The sequence below is a fragment of the Semicossyphus pulcher genome, unplaced genomic scaffold, assembly GCF_022749685.1.
Source record: "Semicossyphus pulcher isolate SPU_LCO1_2020_fin unplaced genomic scaffold, fSemPul1.0.p SCAF_3, whole genome shotgun sequence".
Classification (NCBI taxonomy): domain Eukaryota; kingdom Metazoa; phylum Chordata; class Actinopteri; order Labriformes; family Labridae; genus Semicossyphus; species Semicossyphus pulcher.
In genome coordinates, this window is record NW_027211704.1 from 9,049,662 (window position 1) to 9,073,848 (window position 24,187).

The 24,187-nt window shown below is 37.6% G+C and overlaps 1 protein-coding gene and 7 non-coding genes across 8 annotated transcripts; 5 read left to right on the top strand and 3 right to left on the bottom strand.

Moving 5' to 3' along the window:
• Positions 1 to 121: 121 nt before the first annotated feature.
• Positions 122 to 2,509, bottom strand: LOC138605987 (ciliary microtubule inner protein 1-like). The gene is made up of 4 exons (XM_069678447.1): positions 2,451 to 2,509; positions 850 to 931; positions 362 to 460; positions 122 to 277 (listed from the first exon to the last, which is right to left on the bottom strand). The coding sequence occupies exons 1-4, from the start codon at positions 2,507 to 2,509 to the stop codon at positions 122 to 124; spliced, it is 396 nt and encodes a 131-aa protein (XP_069534548.1).
• Positions 2,510 to 3,178: 669 nt separating this feature from the next.
• trnav-aac (transfer RNA valine (anticodon AAC)) lies at positions 3,179 to 3,251 on the top strand. Its single transcript has one exon. It is a non-coding gene; the product is annotated as a tRNA-Val (tRNA).
• Positions 3,252 to 3,735: 484 nt separating this feature from the next.
• On the bottom strand, positions 3,736 to 3,807 carry trnad-guc (transfer RNA aspartic acid (anticodon GUC)). Its single transcript has one exon. It is a non-coding gene; the product is annotated as a tRNA-Asp (tRNA).
• An 11,799-nt stretch (positions 3,808 to 15,606) lies between these two features.
• trnav-cac (transfer RNA valine (anticodon CAC)) lies at positions 15,607 to 15,679 on the top strand. Its single transcript has one exon. It is a non-coding gene; the product is annotated as a tRNA-Val (tRNA).
• A 485-nt stretch (positions 15,680 to 16,164) lies between these two features.
• trnad-guc (transfer RNA aspartic acid (anticodon GUC)) lies at positions 16,165 to 16,236 on the bottom strand. Its single transcript has one exon. It is a non-coding gene; the product is annotated as a tRNA-Asp (tRNA).
• Positions 16,237 to 17,065: 829 nt separating this feature from the next.
• Positions 17,066 to 17,138, top strand: trnav-cac (transfer RNA valine (anticodon CAC)). Its single transcript has one exon. It is a non-coding gene; the product is annotated as a tRNA-Val (tRNA).
• A 3,274-nt stretch (positions 17,139 to 20,412) lies between these two features.
• Positions 20,413 to 20,485, top strand: trnav-cac (transfer RNA valine (anticodon CAC)). The gene has a single exon. It is a non-coding gene; the product is annotated as a tRNA-Val (tRNA).
• A 604-nt stretch (positions 20,486 to 21,089) lies between these two features.
• Positions 21,090 to 21,162, top strand: trnav-aac (transfer RNA valine (anticodon AAC)). The gene has a single exon. It is a non-coding gene; the product is annotated as a tRNA-Val (tRNA).
• Positions 21,163 to 24,187: the final 3,025 nt, after the last annotated feature.

Consider the following 24,187-nt stretch of genomic DNA (forward strand, 5'->3'; position numbering starts at 1 on the left):
CATTACTGACTTTTTTATGTCTTTATTTAACTTCAATCATCTACATGGTAAGAAGTACTTTGTGTTTCTTTCATATTCAAATCAGTGATAAGCTAAGACAACAAGGAATGGATGCTTCCAGTCAGATACAAGCGTTGAGAGGCCAGCCAAGCTCCTTCAAAAAACTACGCCTCCCATGATGTACCATGCCATGCTTCTCCAGCTGAAGATGTGAGTGTGCTGAACGCCAACCAATCAGGGCCTGAGTTGTCTTAGGGACTGGAGGAGATAGGCCAACCTGGAGGAAGGAAGTGTTAAAGTTTAGAGAGACAGACAGACAGACAGGGTGGCAGGTAGGTAGGTAGGTAGGTAGGTAACATACCTGGTTGTGTTTTTCTGGAGAGGTCAGAGGTTGTGATGAGAGGTGATGGGGAAGCTCCACTTTTACTGCCTCCTTCAGCTTCACACTCTCCCTCTCATACTGAAAGGAGAATGCGAAAACTTTAAACAATACCTGTGCTTTTAATTTTGAAAGGACAACATTATATTATGACTATGTGTAATCAATGTCTTGCCCCAAAGGCACTTGCTGTTGTATTTTATCAACAGTAGAATGCAGTCATTGAACGGAGTTTAGCTACTGTTGCTGTTTGTGGCACAAAGTCTGCTTTTATTTTCTGTACCAACAAAGAATGACCAGAAACCCCTTTGAATTTGATCACAACTAGGATACTAATGTGCATGTGAACGCAACTACCGGCCCCTTTATTTCATCACCTTTAAATGGGAGGTGCGCTGTGTGTGTGTGTGTGTGTGTGTGTGTGTGTGTGTGTGTGTGGATGTGTGTGTGTTTCTGGTTTCTGTCCTTACCTCCTTGTAGGCCTCGGTCAGGAAGCCCCACTTGTTGGGCCACACATTAGCTGAATCCTTCTCAACTTTTACATGTGCTTTCCTACACACACACACACACACACACACACACACACACAGGATAATACCTTTATGTTTTACATCCTGCTTCATAGTGCATTGAAAAAATGAAACCATTGCTTGAACCACATCTGTTATCTTTTCTTACAAACTTCCTCTGTGTAGAACCTTCTGATCATCAGACTTTTGAAGGTGCAATCAGGAGATATGAAGAAGTTGCTGAATCCCTATATAAGAAGTAGATGTAGCCTCTTGGGTTCAAATGGGAAGCCAACGCCAAAAGGCCTTAAACCTGCATTCTTTCTAATATCCAGCATGGTGTGACTCCATTGGTTGCAAAAACAAGTCTGATCTCTAGTTTCAAGTCTTCATTACAGCATGATGTTCATTTAGTTAATTGTGCTCCCATTTTGAGTCACAGAGACCATAAAGCAGGAAATGGTTTAGGGTGGGGCTACCAAGTGATTGACAACACATTACCATGGAAACGTGTCAACCAGGACAGAGGCACAGTAATGCTTATACAACCTCTCATCGAACAATAGTCAAATCTGGCTAAAAAAAAGTGCCAAATTCAACCAAATCAACTTCTTATACAGTCAAGTAATACAGTACAAATTTAACGATTATTCACCAAAAAAAACTCTAAAACCTAAGAGACACATTTTAACCATATATGTTTTATGTTGACACATCTTACTAGTATGTACTACATATCAAATAATCTCATAATGAAGCATATATTTTTTTTCTAGGCTTTCTCGTTTTAACTCAAATAAATCAAATTGATGACATACCAATTATCATTAAAACAACACATTTTTCTTGCTTATATGTAGCCTGGTAAGTTACTGTGGCATGCTTTACTTTTAGTAGAGCACATTTCAAACACATTGTGCTTTACGTAAAGATTAAGAGGAATAGAAAAGGAAAAAGTAGAGAGTGAAAAATTATAGAAACAGAACAATGATGATGACAATAACAAAACTAAAAGTAATCATAAAAACAGCATGTATCTTTGATAATTGGAGTTTATTTAACTTCTTCATAGAGAATAAAATGACTTCACCACTTAATGTTTCAGCCAGATCACAAATGTCCATCAAAGCTATTCTTTTAAATGTTCCTTATTTGTCCCAGTTTCTTTTTCTTGTGGTTGTAATTATTTAGCCTTACCAAATTCGATTTACTTCCTATGTTTTGGTTCTTAATATCCATCTGTGTTTGTTTGATCTGCTATATGAACTGTCAAATTAAAAGTAATTTACAAGAAGCATGAAGGAATACTTTGTCAAACACAAAGGATAAAATGCACTCCTTGTTTGAGAACAAGCAAAAGTTACATGATTTATTCAGATACTAATCTTCCTATTACTAAACTATCTAACTATCTAAACTATCACACACTAAAGTGATAACATCTTTCCAAATGTTCAGCCCTTTGCATATACAGTGTTTAAAACAAAATAAAACACTGATGCAAAACCAGTAAAAAAATTAGAATTTAAAAAAAGAGAGAGAGAGAGAGTTAGCAGGTTTACCAGATTTCATCCTGATGCACAAAGTTAACGGGTTCAAATGTTCGCTGTGAATCCGCCATCTGTCCTGACTGGTGTGTGTGTGTTCAGTGTATGTGTGTGGTTTCTTTCTTTCTGTCCGGCTAATGTTTCACCTGTGTGTAAGTCACACTGACAGACCTGTTTACTGTGGTCATGGAGACAGAGTTCCCTGACACATATATCACCTCTGCCTGTCCTGTGTGTAACTGTGGTGATGGGATGGAACCACTGGAGGGTAACTGGGAACTTTTGTATCACTGGTTCAGACTTAAATATCTCAACAACTTTAAAATGGATTGGCATTAAATCTGGTGTGGTTTTTTCTATCCATGCAGCTAATCCATCTTAGTTTTGTTCTGCATTTTAAAAGGAAAATTATATTGAAACAGCCTGATCCAGACACAGCTATTTCAAGATTACCAAATCCAAGGCCTGATTGTTCAAAAGGTAATCTGATCAGATTAAAATCAGCCTCTGATTAGAACATGGTTGCAGTCAATATCAAGGATTGTTATAAATTAACTTTTCCTGTATTATTCCTGTGCCTACAGTTTTTGTCTCTTAAATCCATGACACAGTCGCTGTGACTGACTCTATTTTAAATGCTGTCATCTGTAGGCGACTTATTCGGTCATAAAACAAAATTTTGTCATTTTATCTTTTCGGAGGTCACGAATAAATTGGGTGACGTCACACTGTAGTGATCACCAGTTTCCGTAGTGTAGTGGTTATCACGTTCGCCTAACACGCGAAAGGTCCCCGGTTCGAGACCGGGCGGAAACACATTTATGCTCTTTACTGTAACTATTAATGAGAAAACCCTGACAGAAGTACAAAACATGTAAATCACCAGTGGCAATTAACTGAACATTAAAATAATTAATGTTCAGTAGTTACAGTATTTTGCCTTTATTATCAGGCCAGTAACAGCTGACCTTTATATTGCTCATTCACAGGAAATTGATCACTTATTAACCACAGCTAATGGAAAATATAACACTCCCCGTCGGGGAATCGAAGAGCTGTCTTCCGCACAGTAGACCTTAATTCTCTTAACTTTTCCCATACATTCTCTATGGTAGTACTTATCACTACGGATGTAATATATTTTTGACCACAAGCAGAATTTGGGGGGCGCTGTTTCACCCGTTTGGTTGGTAAGGGTAAGGACACCCCATGTTTTTCACGTTTGATTAACAGTCAGCGCAGCATTGGCAACAGCAGAAAGTAATCACTTCTCACCACAGCAAATGGAAAAAAAATAATACTCCCCGTCGGGGAATCGAACCCCGGTCTTCCGCGTGACAGGCGGAGATACTGTCCACTATACTAACGAGGAAGGGTGATAAATATCATTGTCACATGAATATTGTTCTTAGGAGTTTACAATGAAGCTACAGAGCTAATCAGGGTTTCTACAGGAACGGTACGAACGTATGAAGGACAAAAAATGACATAAGCATAAATAAATAAATAAATGAATAAATGATCAAATAAATGCATATATACCAAATAAATACATAAAAGGGCTATTATATATTAATTAATCAATTTACTTATTTATTTCTACATTTATTTATTTATTTATTCATTTCGACATTTATTTAGTTATTTATTTCTACATTTATTTCTACATTTCCACATCTATTTATTTATGTATTTCTACATTTATTTATTTATTTCTACATTTCCACATCTATTTATTTATGTATTTCTACATTTCTACATTTATTTATTTATTTATTCCCACATTTATTTATTTATGTATTTCTGTGTCCATGTCGTACGAGGAAAAGTAAATATGCAAATTGAGTGGGTGGACCTAACGTCACTCTGAAGCAGGATTGGTCAGCTGGGAAAACCAGACCGTAGCAATCGATTACTATCAACTCTAACCTTGGTAACATAATTGCTACTCCCGCAATGGCTTCGTCTGGGAGGCCGCTGCCAGATCTGCTGCGGGATTTAGCTAACCAGCTTGAAAACAGTAAGTTACACCTGTGCAGATCGATCATTTAACAAGTGCGACCACAAAAGTGGTTATATAACAAAAAAAACAAAGGCTACTGTACTAACTTAAACTGAATTCACCGACCATGTTGTTATTTTTTTCTGCAGCACCGGCTGCTGTAAACGCGGCAAATTCACGTCAGCCGTCAAATTCACCTCCACCATCACACACACCCGCACACCCAGTTGACGGTGGGTTTCCGCAATTAACGTTTTGTGATACGAAATAAGAGACTGTACGGATGAAAAAATTAAGAATGTGTGTCAGTTTGGTTGTGTAGACTAATATGTAATTCAATCGGTGATGATGGGTTTCTTCAGTTGCGCTGTGCAGTTATAAGTGCAGTTATTATTATGTCCTAAAATGCCTGTTGTCTTCACTTTATCCTAGCCGAAGTTTCAAGACTGTTTGGCCCGTACAGACAGGGAGGGAGAAGGTTGACAGATCGGCGATCCCTTGCTGTGCCCGCACAACTTTATTCTTACACTCATAACTTCTGCTGTCTTAACGATAAAAATGTGGAGCTAGTCCCCAATCGATTTGCCAAACAGAGGCTTGCTGCTGCAGGATTGGGGGATAAACGTCTTACATTTCAAGGTTTGTATAGAATCATAATCACAATTTAGACCCTTTTTTGGAGGATGTCTGCTGTATGTGAATTTATGATTAAAATTTTATTTTATTGTAATACACTATTATAATATTAAGTACTTTTTATGTTAGTAATTGCCTTTGTTATACATATCCTCTGTCTTCTCTTCTCAGGCAGTCAGACAAATTCAACTGAGTTCAGTGACTTCCTCTTAGCAGCATTTCCAAAACTCAGAGAGGGAGGGGGATTTGAACTGCTTAAAATTTCTGGAGCAACACGAAGTCGCCAACTGGTCATCATCCCCTGTCCCAATGACGGCTACCATGTCCGACATCTTAAAGATGCACAAACCCAGATTGGTCATGCTACCATTTTCATTCGACCTCTTCAAAGAAATCTGAATGTGGAGCCTGTATGTTTCTCATTTAAAAACTGCTCTTGCAGATTATGAATGTCAGTTACATGATTATTTTTTGTGTGTAATTTTATTCTGATCTCCTCTACAGATATGTCAACCAGGATGCAGTAGGGAGCTGGTTGGACCACCTCAGAAATGTGTCAGATGTGGAGAAGAATTCCCTTTTTCAAGTATTAAGGCTCATAATGATGACTGCATGAGGTATTGCTCTACATAGTTAATGTATCATATTTGTCAGCATGTATAGTCATATATCAAGAAAGGGGGCATACAGCAGGGCACCTCCAGCCAGCAGTTGTAGAGTGTCTTGATAGTGACTGTGTGTATGTGTACCTTGCAGTGCGAAATGTATTCAAAAACAAAGAGTGCAAACATTGTGACATACAGCATCTTTTGATTGAAAGTATGGGCCCAAATAGTCCTCTTTTTATTTAAAAAAAGTCACTTTGTAAAAGGCAAAATGGGGATTTCTGCATGTCCTGGATATTTTCTAAGAACTGTAACTAACTGTTGAATTTAAATTTATTTTCAACTCTTGTTACTACATTGCTGTTCTTTTGGAATTGTATCTTGCAATGTGATCAAAACACTAACAAAAATCACCTCTTTATATCTAAGACAATTACAGAGCAGTGTTGAGGGGCAAATGGAGGTTGCCACAGAGAGTCCACGCACTCCCCAACGTGAAGGTAGATTTGTGAGCTCGTTGACAAGACAGCAGGAGAGTCAAACAGCAAGGGCCAGCAACATGGACAACTCAGTGCCCCATCAAGGAAATATGCCTACAGCTCAGATTATTGATTTAGATCCCTTTGAGGAGAGAGGCTTTTCTGGTGTGTTACATGAAATCTGCACATTACTGTATATATTATATATGGATATATATAATATATAGATTAAATCATATTTTTTTGTATTTCCTTTTTTTTTTTACTGTTATAGATTGGAAAATTGAGCCAGATCCTGCCGAAGCAGCAAATAAGTTCAAAGAAGAGATTTCAAATCAGTATGCGACTGGAAAACCACTAAGTCTGGTCATGGATCTAGGAGACAGTGCAGAAGACAGGGAAAGGGCAATCCTTGCTTTTTATAAAATGGCTCATGTTGAGTGGGCTTCCCCTTTGGCATGCACACCGAAGGGTAAATGTCTTACACACTAATACAAACAAAAAAAACTAAAGATAAAAAATGTTAACCAATTTATGTTTATTAATTTAACCTATACTTCTACAGGGAATAGAAATGTAATGTTACATCTAATCACAAGGAAAGTAACAGAGGTGGACAAACACATTAAATGACAGATATTAGATAGCAAAGTGCAGGCTCAGTTAAAGCAGTCATAAATGGGTAGAGAATGATTATTTGGAATTTTCTGTAAGTTATGGAGCAGTAGAGGTATTTAGATCTGTAGTTGCCATCCCAAATTATCACATACGATTTCTAAACAGCAAACGATATTTTCCTTACTATGTTTTTTTCTACTGATTTATGCAATGTGTGTCTTCTTCTTTAGGAGATCCAGCAACTGGTGATGGTGTGACTCGCCATTTCTTTGCAACAACCATGTCCAAACTTCAGTATGGTTTTGACATCAAATTTAGTAAGTAAAAAATATTATTTTTAATTCTATTTATTTCACTGATGTTTTGTGATGCATTGTGACTGAGCTTGTTTATCAGCAATGGGGTTCTTTGTTTGGTCTCTGCCAGTCCCACTCTGAAAAAAAATCTGTCCCCAGACAAGTACAATAATCCTGCCTGATTGCTGCATGTGCATGTTTGTGAATATATCTGTTTCTATATCTGCTAATTGATGGAATGAACTTTACAAATGCTGTATGACAGCAGAATATCTATTTCCTTTACATTACCTTATATATGGTTTGACTGTTTTCTTTTATTTTAAGCGCCAGGGGGAACACTTCTGTTTGAGGGTGAGAAAGATCATTTGATTCCCTCCACTTCCCATTTCCTTCTGGAGAGCGACTTCTTTGTTGTTGCTGGCCGAATGATTGGTCATTCATTTCTACATGGTGGGCCAAGCCTTGGGGGACTGAGCCCAGCAATCCTGCATGTGCTCTTTGGTGGATCCCCAGAAGAAGCCACCATAGATATAAAGGACTGTGCTGACCTTGATATCCGTGAGACAATCAAGATGGTATGATAACTTTTTTCAAAAACATTTTACCAAGAATAAGTAGGGGTAAAACAGTAAACAGTATGACATTGGAACAAAATTGTCACTGAGTATTTTTAGACTAATACTATTTCAATACTATTTATTCAGCAGATCAACATAGATAATTCAGCAATCAAATCATGTTCTACTTTGCACCACCTGGGAGTGCTTGAATAAATCACTCAGTTATAGTGACAGATGCCATTTTGTAAAATGTTATTTGAGCAAACATGATTTTAACAAATTACTTATTATAAGAGAAACCATTTGTACTGAAGCATAATGCATTCACTTGAGAAAAAAATATTAGTTTTTCTAAATTCGCAAGATTTCTGAAGAGATTGTTTTATAGATTTAAGTATTTTCATGAAAATAACACATCTCCTTAATCAGAAAAACGTAACAAATATTTTTTTCTCAAGTGGATGCATTACGCTTCTGTACAGATGGCTTTGTTTTTGCTTGAGTAATACAAAAACTGATAATTACATTTTTCATGTGATTTGAAACAAATGTTTTCTGACTCAATTCATTAATAACTTCAATTTAGAAATAAAAATAACCTTTTCATATATTAATGTTTGAAAACAAAGTGTTCTTGAGATATCAATTATAATTTCTAATTTTCATTATAAGCTGGATGGTACAGCAGAATTATCAGCTGATGTAAAGGACACCATCAATGAGCTGGCAATGTCCTGGGATTTGCCTCTAGTCACATCTGAGAACAGGAGATGGCTGCTGGACAAACTCCTCATCCATGCTGTGAGTATACTGTACTAAACAGATCATTGAAATCCCACTGGACAGAGATGGAGTTTTGACTGAATTTTCCACATTTCGGCAATTTGGCTTTTTTCCCCCTGTGAGATACACAAATAAACATTGATGGGTTTGTCATAAGAGCTTCGAGTTGAACAGAAGTAAGGCTGCTTGGCTTTTCTGTTGTGATGCATATGTTTTACAGGTCCTTCGAAGGACTTCCAGACAAGTCAAACAGTTACGACGGGGGTTAAAGGAGACACTGATTTGGCCTTTGCTAACAGAGAGGAAAGACACAATTCCCCTTCTCTTTCCAGGGACATCTGATATGCAGTGCACACCACAGGTAAATGCTCAAAGTCAAAAACACTCCAACTAGCCCCAGGAAGTTGGTCTTATTTTCTACTTTCAGGAAGCCACTGGTTTCAGTACATTTCAGTTAATTATATAAGTTGCTTGACTGAAAAATAATCATGACTATTTTGCTGATCATAAAATCATTCATAAATAAATAAAATCATTCTTCAATTTTTTTAAAGACGAAAAATGCAGTATATCTCAGCTTTTAAAAATATGATAGATTGTTAGTTCAACTAAAAAAGATTTTTAAAGACTTCAATTTCGACTATACTTTAACTGTAACTTTTAAAATTGTTTCTGACATTTCATAGACAAATTAAGATTAGAGCTTTAAAAATATTTATTAGATTATTGTTTAATGAAACTTATTGTTAGTTGCAACCCTATACTTGGGAGAGACCTGAAGGGAAATTAATCCAAAATCCTTATAATAATTTATATTTATTATAAGCTTTTATCAGTGTGTCAACTATGTCTTATATTTATCTGTATGGCATTTTTATTGTACTTTCTTGGCTGTTTGAAAAAGCAGGTGATAAATGATTAAAAATTATTTTGTCAGATGGTCTTGGAAAAGATAAACTGGCCTTCACAGGACCAAGAGGAAGAGAGTGATGTATCTTTGGAAGATGCATGTAGGATCACAGGATACCTTCGCACGTTCATTGAGAATGGTAAGTAGATGTGTAATTAATGTAAGAGTCCTCCCAGGTTGTTTAACTGGAGGTCTGTTTTATATTGTACTGATTTTACAAATTAATAACATAAACATGTACTTTCTTCTCTCCTGTGGTAGCCTCACCAAACCTACTTGGGAAACTTGTGCGGTTTTGGGTGGGCTGGGATGTACTTCCCAGACAGTTGGATGTTGAAGTGGTGGAGAGCAGCTTCCCTGGGTCATCCACCTGCTTTCATCTCCTTAAACTCCCAGCACATTGCAAAGACTATAATATCTTCGAAAGAGACATCCTTGCTGCTATCTGGAGTGTTGATACTGGTTTTGGATTGGTCTAAGGAGTGTGCATGTGTTACTGTCCCCCAGTTCAGCATATCATAACTGTAGAAAATGTTTTGCCTTTGGCTATTTAAAAACTGTTATCGTTCCTGGGGAAAAAATGCAACTAGTTCAGTTAAAAATCATTTGAGTGAGACCAAAAGTAGCACATAGTTCTGTCAGTGTGCAACCCTTGTCAAAAAAGGAAAAACCCAAGTGTAATTAATAACATTAATAATGGATGCATTCCATTTAGACAATAGTTCAGCACTCGGGTACTGCGCCTGCTGGGTCACTGTTATTTCTTATTGGGACAACTGATGAAATGCAGCCAATGTCAGCATTATCATGTACACCTGTACTTTTCCTGCATTGACTTTGAATTCAAAAGAACTCCATTGAAAAAGAGTCCATTGTTTAAAGTGAGACACCCTGAGTTCTTGTTCTTTTATCTTCTTCTGAAAGAGGGTAGAAAAGCAGATTGTTGTGCTGCCTGATTCGCAGAATGTCTCTTTATTTACATTTCAGCTAAATGTTTTAGAACAAGAAATCTTTACAACAGGACAGTTATTGTGGTTTATGAATGTTAGATAACCATAAGAATTAAACATGTTTTAACCTTCTAGATGTTCGTGAGCATGTTGTACATTACAGAAGGTATTTTATATGAAGACTGTTGATAATAAAATACATAAAAACACTTGATGTCCTGCCCTTACCATTTGTCAAATGTAAATTTCATTATGTTTGTTATACAAGTACAAAAAATACAAATCTCATTTATAATCGTTAAATGTATAGCAAACTCACTACCCCTTGCTTCTCCATTTAGCTTGAACCTTGTGAATTTGGAATTTACTGGAGCATTTCTGACAACAGGCTCACAGTTTGTATGTAGACATCCAACACATTGGACAGAGGACCGTCAGGCTCTGGTAGACTTTCTACTTCCTGCTCAGTCAGCGAGCGCTGCAGTTCAACTTCAGGGACAACAACATCTGGATGTCGATGACCACATGGTCCAGGCCAGTCAACTCCATACTCTATGTCAACCTGTAATTACAGGAGATACAGTTACAGGGTCTGTTCTACCAGAATCAGTGATTGTATTCATTATCTAAAGACATGAAAGCCGTCCTCAAACTGTGTAACTGGTAACTTAATAAAACCTAGTTTTAAAATAACTGGTTGAACGTATCAAATTCTCAATTCAACATTGTAGCAACAATTTTAAAGCTCCATTTAGTTACTGGATATCAAACTACTTTAGTAGTTTGGTCATTGACATAAGTGTGGCTGAGTGCCTTATTTCCTCTTACAATATTCGATTCATGACGTGCATCACTTTATTCTCTAAAACCTATTTTCTGAGTATATTTTCAGTGTATTGAAATAATATGTTTTCTTTTATGTTTTGCAATCTCAAACCTCTATTTAAACTATTTAAAATGGTACTTTATCGATAACTTCAAAACACTTCATCTTATGTTCAAAACATTTCAAATAAACCTATTTTAAAAATTAATTTTGAAATGTAAATACAAAACATAACCACAAAATAATGTGTTAGCCACCGTAGAAACTCGGGGTTACTTACTAAAGATTTTAGGTCGAATAAATACTAGGAAATAATAAATATAGTTGGTTGTGCAACCTGACATTTACTAAAAGAATGTAAAAAAGTGAATTAAAACACTTTGAAATATTATTTAACAAATGAGACTTATGTAAACATTATTCTACAGATGCAGCCGTGCAGAACAGAACTTTGGAGTGGTCTGTCCCTGCATTAACAATTGAAACACTTGTATAATATTAGATAAGGTGGTTAGGATGTTGACTATTATGTAGGACAGTCATACAAAAAAATTCAAACCTGCATGGGGTCTTGCGGTGCCTCACGCTCATGGCGAGTCCACAGTTGAAGTGGGGACCGATTTCCCTCAGTGCTCAGCCGGTGGCAGTTCCAGCCATGCTGGAAAACCTCAAGGTGTTTCTGGATGTGAGGCAGAAAGCACCAGTGTAGAGCATACAGGTGAACTTCGCTGTCAGGATTGAGAAAGCCCTCTCTCTCAAGGTTTGTGAAGATTGTGTAGAACAGATCAAGCACTCCCACGTAAACGTCTCTCCAGAGTCTCTCTATTCTGATTGAAAAAAGTAAGACTGTTTATCATTACGTCATTCCAAATTACTGGTGTGAAAACAACCTAACAGTAACCAATGATGGACATAATCCACAGATCTGTTTAAAAATGCATTTTGAGTACAAAAGAAAAGGAGGCATCTGGGTTACAAATGTTACCTTTGATTATGGACACTCCTGCCAGCAATATGGGAACTCCTGTTAAGTCCTCTGTTAGTCACCATGTAGCGTGCAACAGCAACATTTTCCCCTCCTTTATCTGACCTCACACGAGATGGCACACCGTAGACATCCACAGCTTCTAGAAAGCTTCTCAAGACTGTTGCTGCACGGTTGTTGGTGGCGGCATGCAGGTACACAATGAGACGACTAAAACCGTCAACACCACCATGCACAACGAAACGCCATCTGAAATATTTATGTATGGACATATATTAAGAGCAACCACTACATGTACCATGGATCTCTTACCCCTTTTCCATCAAGACATTTCCAGGATTCAAACTGGATTCAATGTATGGTTCTGTAAAGTGTTTTGAATTAAAGTAGTTAGCTATCTATCTCGTTTTCAACATATTATTTACTGTGCTGAGGTTTCTATGATATTTTGTAAAACTCGTTGAAGTTGTTACTATTCTTCAGATAGCCTACCTTATCAATTTATGATTGCCATCAATGTGCCACAAACTGTTAGGCGCTGGTACAGAGTACCTCCTGCGCCTTCGAGGGTTAAGCTGGAGGGTGCGCATCAAAACTCCATGGGGATCCATGCGACGCATTGATTCCTGCACACGCTGTCCTATAATATGCAAAAAGGGACACAAAATTAGGTTTACTCAAAAACAAGTTGACCCTCTCCTAAAATGTAGCCTGGCAGTAAATGAAGCATCTTTTCTCCCCACATTCTAAGCAGTGTTCATTTTGGCAACCAATTTTAATTTAATTTATGTCTTAGTCTTTTGACTAAAATGCATATTAGTTTAGTGAGTCACATTTTATTCATTTGAATTATCGTTAGTTGTAGTCTAGTTTTATTCCACAAAGTTTTTGTATGTTTTAGTCTATGAAATCCATATAGGTTATGGTCTATGGTCAGGTTAATGAAATCAGTACAGAAACCTTTCATCAAGCACACAGGTAATTTTTGATGCACAATAATCCTAAAGTTTTCTCCTGTAGTACTTCCAACTAGAGTCTAAACTACATGCATGGGTCAGCTGTTTCTCTCTCTCTCTCTCACTCTCTCTGACTCTCTCTCTCTGACCTTCCCAATCAGATGAATGGGTATGACTCCAATCACTTACTCTGTATGCGAATGCCTTTTGCATGCAGGTGCCCAGCCATCATTTTGTACCCACAGTTGGGATGGTGCTGAAGAATTTGGGTGACAGTTTCATCCAGATCCTTGTCCTCCAATGGCGTTAATAGATCGTGGACTCTGATCATAAAGAAAACCATATGGTTAACATTACACAAATACGACAACAGTACAAACAAAACACAGTGATCACAACAGGCCAGTTGTTTTTTCATTAGCTTAGCTGCAATTAAAATTGAAACCAGAGATAGCTGACATTTTTGCCTGATAAATGGAGGCAGCTGTCTAACATCTTTACCATCTCTGTTGCTGTCACAGTCAGCAGGCGACAGCAGACACTGTGGTCGAAAAGTCCAAAAATTACCACAACACCCCCACCGCACCCCTCCATTTGGTGGAGGACGCCACTAAAATACAACAGAAGAAAATGACCATCGAAATCAATGGCTAATGTAGCTAGCTTCGGCGTGCTAGTCGACAGCCTCGGAAGCTAATAACCAGCCTTGACAGCCGATCCAAAGGGTTGTACTGTTAGAAGCATGACCCTGGTCGAATGAATAGGCGGCTGCTCATCTACAACCGCCGGGCTCTCAGTTACCAGCGCTTGGCTTATCATTGAACAGATCAGTAGCTGGCTTCGGCAAGGATATAGCCTCCCTCAGCCTCTCAATAGTCTTAATTTTGTCCCTATCCCTGCGCCACATGCATATCTCTAAAGGTGACTTCAAACTTCTGCAGCCTGCTTAAGACTAAAGGACTAGGCAGAATTATGATTATTACCTTATCCCATACTGCCCCATCCTCCGACGAATTGTTCTCTCGCACACTCCGAACAACCGCGCAATGTCTCCAGCCGTGTGCCCCATAAGGAGGTGAACTTTAATTATATCTGGAGGTAGAAGGTACGATGGACGTCCTATCGTCGCTTCCTCCGTCTCCGACAGGACGTGAAGCTGGTGGGCGACTTCTTGAAGGCTATCTAGCACTACTAAGTCAACCTCATAATCCATGTCAGCGTTGAGCTGAACTAAATCCTCCAATAATCTTTCCAGACGAAACTGAAGGTAGTCATTGGGTGCGTTGTTCTCAAAATCATTCGCCAAAGATCTTAGATCATTGGCAATGGCTCGAGTAAAGGTTTCCATGACTACGTGAAACAAGCTCGACAACTTTTGGTTAGCTAAGCGGCTTGTGGCGCAGCGGGCTCAAGGTATTAAGGCAAAGTTCAAGTCAAGGCAGTAGTAGTAGATCCAATCACACCGATATAACCAATCCCAATTCAGAGTGACTAAGGACCACCCACTCAATTTACATATTTCCTTTTCCTCGTCGGACAGGGACACAGAAATAAATGATGTGGAAATATAGAAATTCATAAATGTAGAAATAATAAATACATAAATAAATGCGGAAATGTAGAAATAAGTAAATAAATAAATATGGAAATGTAGAAATAAATAAATAAATGTAGAAGTAAATAAATAAATAAATGTAGAAATAAATAAATAAATAAATATAAAAATATATAAATAGCCTATTTCATGACCAAAATGTATTTATTTTGGCTTTGGTTTAAGTATTAATCTAATTATTTTTACATTTATTCATTTATCTATCTATTTACTTATTTATTTATTTATTTATGCTTATGTCATTTTTTGTCCTTCATACGAACGATGGCAACACATACGAATAGTTACCTAACCCATTATACAATTAAGTTTCTGTACTCTGTTTGTTTGGCTTTCCTGGGACTAATTATCTTGATCAATATCATGACTAAAATAGGCTATAAAAAGTCCATATTCTAATGAATAGTCCTTTATGTATTGTGTTGTTATATGTAGTTAATATAACTTTCCTTGCAAAAATATACAATGCATTGAAATAGATTCATAAGACTGAATATAAAGTGTTGATACTGTAACAAACCAGAGGGACAAAACAATCAATAAAAACGTTCACAGCTCTCAGGCTAAACTAAAACATATTTTTACGTTTAGCTTCCACCGAAAACTGAAGATCAAAACAGAATTATAAAAAACATAATTTCCTTACCCCTGCTATAGTAGGCTACCTTTGTCCCTCTCAGAGAATAATATATGAAGCCTTCTTGTTTAGTTGCAGTTGTTGTAATCTGAATACATGAGGACCCGCACTCGAATTTAATAAACCTTTATTGACAAATTGTAAGAGTCAAGATTAAAAACAACCTCTAATAAACTACTTATTTGTGGTTCCTGATGCTTCAGTATTTATCGTTTTTTAAATCTTCAGCAGCTGTGACTGACTTAAATTTAAAAGCTGTCATCTATAGTCCAGAAATAAGTAGTATGACGTCATGTTATTGTAATCACCAGTTTCCGTAGTGTAGTGGTTATCACGTTCGCCTCACACGCGAAAGGTCCCCGGTTCGAAACCGGGCGGAAACATGTTTATGCTCTTTATGTTAACTATTAATGAGACAATCCCTGACACAAGTATAACACAAGTAAATCACAATTTGCATTTAAAATTAAAACAGACGCACATATTTATTTGTCAGTAGTTAAATTGTATTGCCTTTCCCATCAGGCCAGTAATAGCCAACCTTTATATTGCTCGTTCACTGGAAAGAGATCACTTCTCACCACAGCTAATGGAAAATATAACACTCCCCGTCGGGGAATCGAAGAGCTGTCTTCCGCACAGTAGACCTTAATTCTCTTAACTTTTCCCATACATTCTCTATGGTAGTACTTATCACTACGGATGTAATATATTTTTGACCACAAGCAGGATTTGGGGGGCGCCGTTTCACCCGTTTGGTAAGGGTAAGGACACCCCATATTTTTCACGTTTGATTAACAGTCAGCGCAGCATCGGCAACAGCGGAAAGTAATCACTTCTCAACACAGCAAATGGAAAAAAAATAATACTCCCCGTCGGGGAATCGAACCCCGGTCTTCCGCGTGACAGGCGGAGATACTGTCCACTATACTAACGAGGAAGGATGACTACAGGGTTTGTCACATGCAAATTGTGCTTAGGAGTTTACAATGAAGCTATAGAACTAATCGGGGTTTTTGCAGGAACGATGGCAACACATACGAATAGTTACCTAACCCATTATACAATAAGGTCTCTGTACTCTGTTTGGCTTTCCTGGGACTTATAAGCTTTATCAATATATAATGAGTAAAATAGGCTATAAAAAGTCCATATTTTAATTAACAGTCCTTTATGTATTGTGTTGTTACATGTAGTTTATATAAATTTCCTTGCAAAAATAAACAATGCATTGAAATAGATTCATGAGATTGAATATAAAGTGTTGATGCTGTAACAAACCGGAGGGACAAAACAATCAATTAAAACGTTCACAGCTCTCAGGCTAAACTAAAACATATTTTTACGTTTAGCTTCCACCGAAAACTGAAGATCAATACAGAATAATAAAAAATATAATTTCCTTACCCCTGCTGTAGTAGGCTACCTTTGTCCCTCTCAGAGAATAATATATGAAGCCTTCTTGTTTTGTTGCAGACCTTTTAATCTGAATACATGAGGAACCGCACTCGAATTGAATAAACCTTTATTGACAAATTGTAAGAGTCAAGATTAAAGACAACCTCTAATAAACTACGTATTTATGGTTCCTGAGGCTTCAGTATTTACTGTTTCTTAAATGTACAGTAGCTGTGACTGACTTAAATTTAAAAGCTGTCATCTGTATGATACTTTTTGTATCACAAAATAACACATCGTCCTACACCCCCAAAAAAAACATTTTCTGAGTCCAGAAAAACTCCTGTGACGTCACGATATAATGAACACCAGTTTCCGTAGTGTAGTGGTTATCACGTTCGCCTCACACGCGAAAGGTCCCCGGTTCGAAACCGGGCGGAAACATGTTTATGCTCTTTATGTTAACCCTAACCCTGACAGAAGTATAAAACAAGTTAATCAAAATTTACATTTAAAATTAAAACAGACGCACATACTTGTTTCTCAGTAGTTGAATTGTTTTGCCTTTCCCATCAGGCCAGTAATAGCCAACCTTTATATTGCTCGTTCACAGGAAAGTGATCACTTCTCACCACAGCTAATGGAAAATATAACACTTCCCGTCGGGGAATCGAAGAGCTGTCTTCCGCACAGTAGTCCTTAATTCTCTTAACTTTTCCCATACATTCTCTATGGTAGTACTTATCACTACGGATGTAATATATTTTTGACCACAAGCAGGATTTGGGGGGCGCTGTTTCACCCCTTTGGTAAGGGTAAGGAGACCCCGTTTTTTCACGTTTGATTGACATTAAGGGCAGCATTGACAGCAGAGGTTAACATAATAGTTAGTTATTTCCTTCGTACAGCGAAATATCTCGACTCTGTCAAGAATTCAATTCAATCAAAAGTAAGTCCGTCACTTTAATAAGTTCATTAAAAATCCAATGTTATGTTGAGAAACCGTCTTAATGACAGTTTGAATTAAGTCGTATGGACAGGTTCGTACTGTGTGTTGTGTTAGCTAAGGTAGCAGGCTGGTACATTAAAGATAGGTAACGATAACGTTGTTTTTACAGTATGTCAGCCTTAACAGCACTGTAAGCTATGTTTTTTATCAAGCACATCTGGAAGAGCTGTCAATCAGGTTTTTTTATTTCTCTCCTGTTGATAGTGATCCGAAATCCTCCTTTCTTTGTCTCTTTCACTGTGTTTTGTCTTTCAAATTCATGTCATGATTGAAGCTTTGTGCCTTTTTCAGTCAATAAATACTGCAGCATATTCCTGTTTTATAGCCTGCATGTATGATGGAATTGAATTGCTATGACAAACATACTAATACATAAAATACAGAACAATAGGTGTCACACTAAGACACACGTGTGAAATATCAGTGTTGTAGTGATTAGAAATGCTGATTATTGTTTACATAAATAACACTGTTGATATAACAGTTTACATTATCATTATTACTCCATAATACAGTGCTTTGTCTTTTAAATTCATTTCAGTTCATTCGCATACATTCTCATTGTGAATATATTGATGCACTTGTATTTGGGCAGGGCTCAGTGTGCTTTAATGGGTAAATACTGCAGGTGTTTGATATCTAGTTTTGTAACCTCGTCAAAAAGAATGCTGGTTATAGTTAACCGAAATAACAGTGTTGAAATAACAGAATGACTACACTACATAATATAAACTGTATAAATTGTAAGTCTCCCCCTCAGAAACTCGGCCTTGTGAGAACCAGCACTCTTACTCTGGTCCTTCAGAGGGATGCCAGTTTGTGACAGAGAAAACAGGTAATGAAGCTGAACAGACTTGAATATGTGAAGGCAATGACAAAGAATTGTTTTTACAGCAGCTAAAAGCCACTGCTACTGTTTCCAGACCTGCTCAGGCCAGTGACCCCACTGCAAATGTTGCCCCTGTGAAAGGTAATTATATTGTTTTACTTGTCATTTTAAAGGAGGATGCCCAGAATGTTTTAAATTTAAATGACGCTCCTTTTCTTTTTAATTCCATAGCCACAGCGAAGGCCCCGCTGTCAGTCCCTCCTGAGCTGCTTGCCGGAGCCCACTGTGTTGAGACAACGTATAGCATGTTCTCATAGTCCTCTTATACTTACTGTGTATCACACATACATATCAGTTCATTCTGACAAATCAGTAACACATTTTCACTGTTATATATGTAGTACTGATGTGTTGAATAACTTGATGTTATGATAACATCTGGTGTCTGTTAAAAGTTTCTTTTAACTTGTTCTTGTTTAATGTTTATAATCAGACTAATCAGAATCATTCCAAATACCAGAAATGCTGTTCTCTTCACAGCAAAGTTTTTGTCAACCAAATGTTCCTTGTTCTTCTCTCCGTTTTAAGCCATTTTGCTTCCTAATCTCAAAGTCACCTGTTGCTTGCAGGTAGTTGACGGCTAGCTGGGGCTCCATCTGATAGGGCAAATGTCAGCATGCTGAGTGTGACTGTACAGCAGTCTTTTGTGTTCCATGCAGCCTTTTGCAGTTTGCTGAGAGTAAATGTACACACTGTGATGACAGTGAAAATGTGATTTATTGGTCAGAACTAAACTTTTTTAGCTTCCAAAGGAAGAATTGAGGTTTATTGTTGATGATGCTGGCAGCAGAAGGGAAGAGACTGTTCCTGAGTCGGGAGTTTTTGGTCCTGATGGAGCGCAGCCTCTTGCCAGAGGGGAGGATCTCGAAGAGACTGTCCGGGGTGAGAGGGGTCAGCCTCGATATTACCTGCACGCCTCAGGGTCCTGCCAGATTGCAGCTGATCACCCTCTCTGCAGAGCAGATGATACGCTGCGGTCTGCACTTGTCCTCAGCAGTGGCAGCAGCGTACCAGTGTCGTCATTATTACTGTATCCAATAAAAATGTCTTGAAGGCATTACTGATATACTGTCTTTACTTGATATTGTGACTGGAATGTAACTTAAAGCATTTACTAAAGGACTGCACTTGAGTTTATCCATTTTATGCAACCTTAAACATCAAAGTGCAAAGCAACACACACATATCAGTAAAACACTGACAGGGACCATTTAACTGTACAATAAATACTTCACTTTCAGTGAAACATTAATATTTATATGCTAAGCTGAATGCTTATACATATTTAACAGACATCTATTGTTTATTCCTATTGCCTTGATAAATCTTTAATAAGTAACGCTGTAGCAGTCTATTGTCATATCTGTATCGAATTTATATAATCTTTTAAATTGTTCCAGTTCCTGCCTTTGAGTTTTAGAAAGGATGTGAAGCACGTTGTGATGTAAATTATGCATCAACCTGGCAGTAAAAATATAGTTTGTTGTTATTGTTGCTTGTATTATAAAATTTAATTACATTTTTATCAGTAGCAGCATTTTTTCCCTTATCTTTAAATTTGTATCCTAGAAGATTAATTGTTTCCACATGACATGACACATTTCGGCATATATGTAACCGTTTTACATCATACACGTACACTTTAGTGAAATACTCACGGCCGCTGCTTGGATGTGTAGTGTGGGTAGTCCTGGATTCGAACACCGTTCTCTCCGGGGTGCCAGCTCAGTCTTCACCTATCCGTTAACCCCCCCCACCCGCCCAAGACATTTTCGGAGTCCAGAAATGAGTGATATGACGTCACAGGGGTGTGTTCACAAGTTTCCGTAGTGTAGTGGTTATCACGTTCGCCTCACACGCGAAAGGTCCCCGGTTCGAAACCGGGCGGAAACATGATTATGCTCTTTATGTTAACTATTAATCAGACAATCCCTGACATGATTATAAAACAAGTAAATCACAATTTACATTTAAAACTAAAACAGATATATGTATATATTTGTCAGTAGTTAAATTGTTTTGCCTTTCCCATCAGGCCAGTAATAGCTGACCTTTATATTGCTCATTTACAGGAAAGTGATCACTTCTAACACCAGCTGATGGAAATAATAACATTCCCCGTCAGGGAATCGAACTGTTGTCTTCCGTACGGTAGACCTTAATTCTCTTAACTTTTCCCATACATTGTCTATGGTAGTACTTATCACTACGGATGTAATATATATTTGACCACAAGCAGGATTTGGGGGGCGCTATTTCATAGTTTCACCCGTTTGGTGAGGGTAAGGAGACCCCATATTTTTCGCGTTTAATTAACAGTCAACGCATTTATGGTTCCTGAGGCTTCAGTATTTACCGTTTCTTAAATGCACAGCAGCTGTGACTGACTTTATTTTAAAAGCTGTCACCCGTAGGCTAATGTAACACAACGCCCAAGATTAAGACATGTTTAGAGTCCGGAAATCAGTTGCGTGACGTCACATGGAAACAAGCGTCAGTTTCCGTAGTGTAGTGGTTATCACGTTCGCCTAACACGCGAAAGGTCCCCGGTTCGAGACCGGGCGGAAACATGTTTATGCATTTTACTCTAAGTATGAAAGCTACAACCCCTGATGCAAGTACGAAATATCTCAATTAATGTTTACATTTTTTATCAAAACATTATACGCAACAGTAGAACCAGTCTATTTCTACCTTTTCATTTGGCCAATTATAATTTTTACTGCTTTTTTAAACGAGAGGTGATCATATCCTCGCCTCAGCCACTGCAGAACATCAATCTGTCTCCTGACATGCTGGGATACTGCCTGCTACACTAAACCGGCTGGTACAGGTAAGAAAATGGCACGTGTCTGACTCCTCTGGTTATCAATAGATATAACTTAAACTTTCAATAAACCTATCTGATGGATATAATTATAGTGAAGTAGTACTGTATGATATTTATAAGTTAAATATTACAATACATAGAATGCGTAAAATCGAGTAAAATACAACATTTTAAAAGAATTGCATCAATTCAAAGCAACGTTTTTATAAGCCTAAGGCTAAAGTGAACTTTAACCGTCTATATTTCTGACTCATGACTTGATTGCATTATATTAAAGAGACACAAGGTGGCGCTCTAATCAAAGACATCATTCCTTGTTGATATGTGTGTGTACTTCCCAGTTAAGTGTTTGCTGCTCTCTTCTTATAGGCTTAATGAAAAAGAGAAAATAATGTTTGTTTCTGAATTTATAAAAACACAACTCTCACCTGTCAGTGTCACGACATTCCACTCAGGCCATGACAAAGACGGGAAACACTGGGGTCATCAGACATTTATATTTATGTGCTAAAATATCAGCCAAACATATAAACTCAATATATCAAATGATGAATCCGTAGTGTTTGTTGTTTTGTGTTGCTTAGTGTGAAATGGGGATAAGCTGCAGCCCAGTTCAGTTCCAACCAAGGCTCTTTGATGCACGTCACTAAAACTATAACTATCAATTACACAAAAATAATCTTATTAAAAACTTTATTCAATATATACAGTAGATTATATTGCTAAACAAGGATGTAGATTATAAGAGTGTTAAGATTATTAATATGACAAATATGAAATATATACTTTAAATGTTTCTATTTTAATAATTTTAAAGGAGGATAATTTGTATTTTTTTCTTTTTGTAAGTAAAATGTATGTGGATAAAGTAGCACAATGAATTTATGTAAGTCCTTTGAATAGCATAAATATTTTTGATTAGATGTATATAAGTCTTTTTCCATGTATTCTTAGTAATTACTGTAATTCATGTGGCCTGGTCACACCGAGCTCCTGTCTCTCTCTCTCTCTCTCCCTCTGTACGGACTCATGTTATATTGCATTTTATTAACGATGTATCTTCTTGTCCCGTTAACGTTACTAACCATACATCTTCCTGGGACTTTATGAGCTCCCTTGTCTCGTGGGTTCCTGGGGATTACGCTGCAGATCACCTGCTGCTGTGGACCTGCTCAACTCAGCCTGCAACAACTAATAATGTCTTCCCCACAGTATCATCATCATAGCTGTGAATGGTAATAATTGACCTGCTGACTTCAACTGTTACAATTATTAATATTATCAGTCTTTTATCATTACAATATTGTTCTTGCTAATATTACACATTTGTACCATTATGTTTGGCATCGTAGCTATAATCTATTACACTGACGACAAAGAGGGTCTCCCCCTGTGGACCCTGTGCTGTTATCAGTTGTGTGTCTTTACGTCAGTGGGTTTGGTACTTTAACCTCTTCTGCTGCAGCTGCTGTTTGCTAAAGTTTGAATCACAGTTTGAACAGAAGCTGAGTGACACACTACAGTCTGTTTTGCACCGGCTGCTGTCGTCACTACGCTGAGTTCACTAAAACATCAAGGCTCTATATGAGTTCCTAACAAAAATTTAAAGGTGCAGAACAAGATTTTGACTTTGTTTTCTACTATCCCCAAACTGCCTGTTGAAGCGTTGAACAACTGCAAATGACCTTGTTGATTTTATTCACCAAAGTAGATTTTTACTCAGATGAATGGTGAATAGTATTTTCTAATGTTTGACCCTGTGTGGCAGACTGCAGAGTAAGCATGCAATTCATCCCTCATTGTTTAAAATGAGATCCTGTTCTTCAGCTATCTGCTTTTCTGCACTTTATATGCCCATCCTGTTATCTGGTCCTTCTCTCTTTACAGATACAACTGTTCAAACTCCTTTTCCTCTGATCATAAACCAGATAAACTTTAGATATTATATAGATTGTGGAGTGTATAGACCCAGTTTATGAGTTCAAGTTAAAGAGTGCTATGGCACGGCAGGTCTTTGAGCTAAATGCTATTATCAACATGCGACACATGCTCAATGAAAATGCTGCTTTTAGACCCTTCTTTTGTTTAGAAGGCATAAAGTAGCACATTCCCGATCTAAATCTAGCATGTGAACATGCTAAACATTAGCATATTAGTAGTAAGGTGAACAGCTGAGGATGATATGAATGGAACTGTTTGATTATGAACCAAAATGTTAGCATGCTAACAGGGCTACATGTGGCTTTAATCCTTTTATCCTTACCTCATTTCATGCTCATCCATCTGACAGTTGGTGAAATATCAACCACACAGTGAGTGAAAAAATAAACAAGTTTGCAGATATGTATGTAAATTCTTATCTCCTCAGTTATTTAGCCAGAATTGACTGTTTTCGTCTGTGCCACATGAGCCCTTTCAGACGTGCACCCCTGACTATTAACAGAAAGTTTCAAAACAGTCTGTCCCTGACATTTTCCAGAGGTTCCCTTTCACACATGTCCCATTTCTCATGAGGCAGGACATAAAAAGTATGCAGCTGGCGAACAATTTCAGTGCCGGCAAGTCATCTTTGTCGCCTTCTTCTTCAACCTTGGATGTTTTAATTCATCCTGTCATGTGTCGCTCTTCTGGTATCACACGGGTCACATGATATAAACATCATCGCCCTGCCCAATCGCTCGCAGTGAACGTTCCTGACTAATACCTGCTGCGTTCACACGTCGGCTCACCCCGACTTCTCGCTGACATTTTGCTTTGAGGCTGGC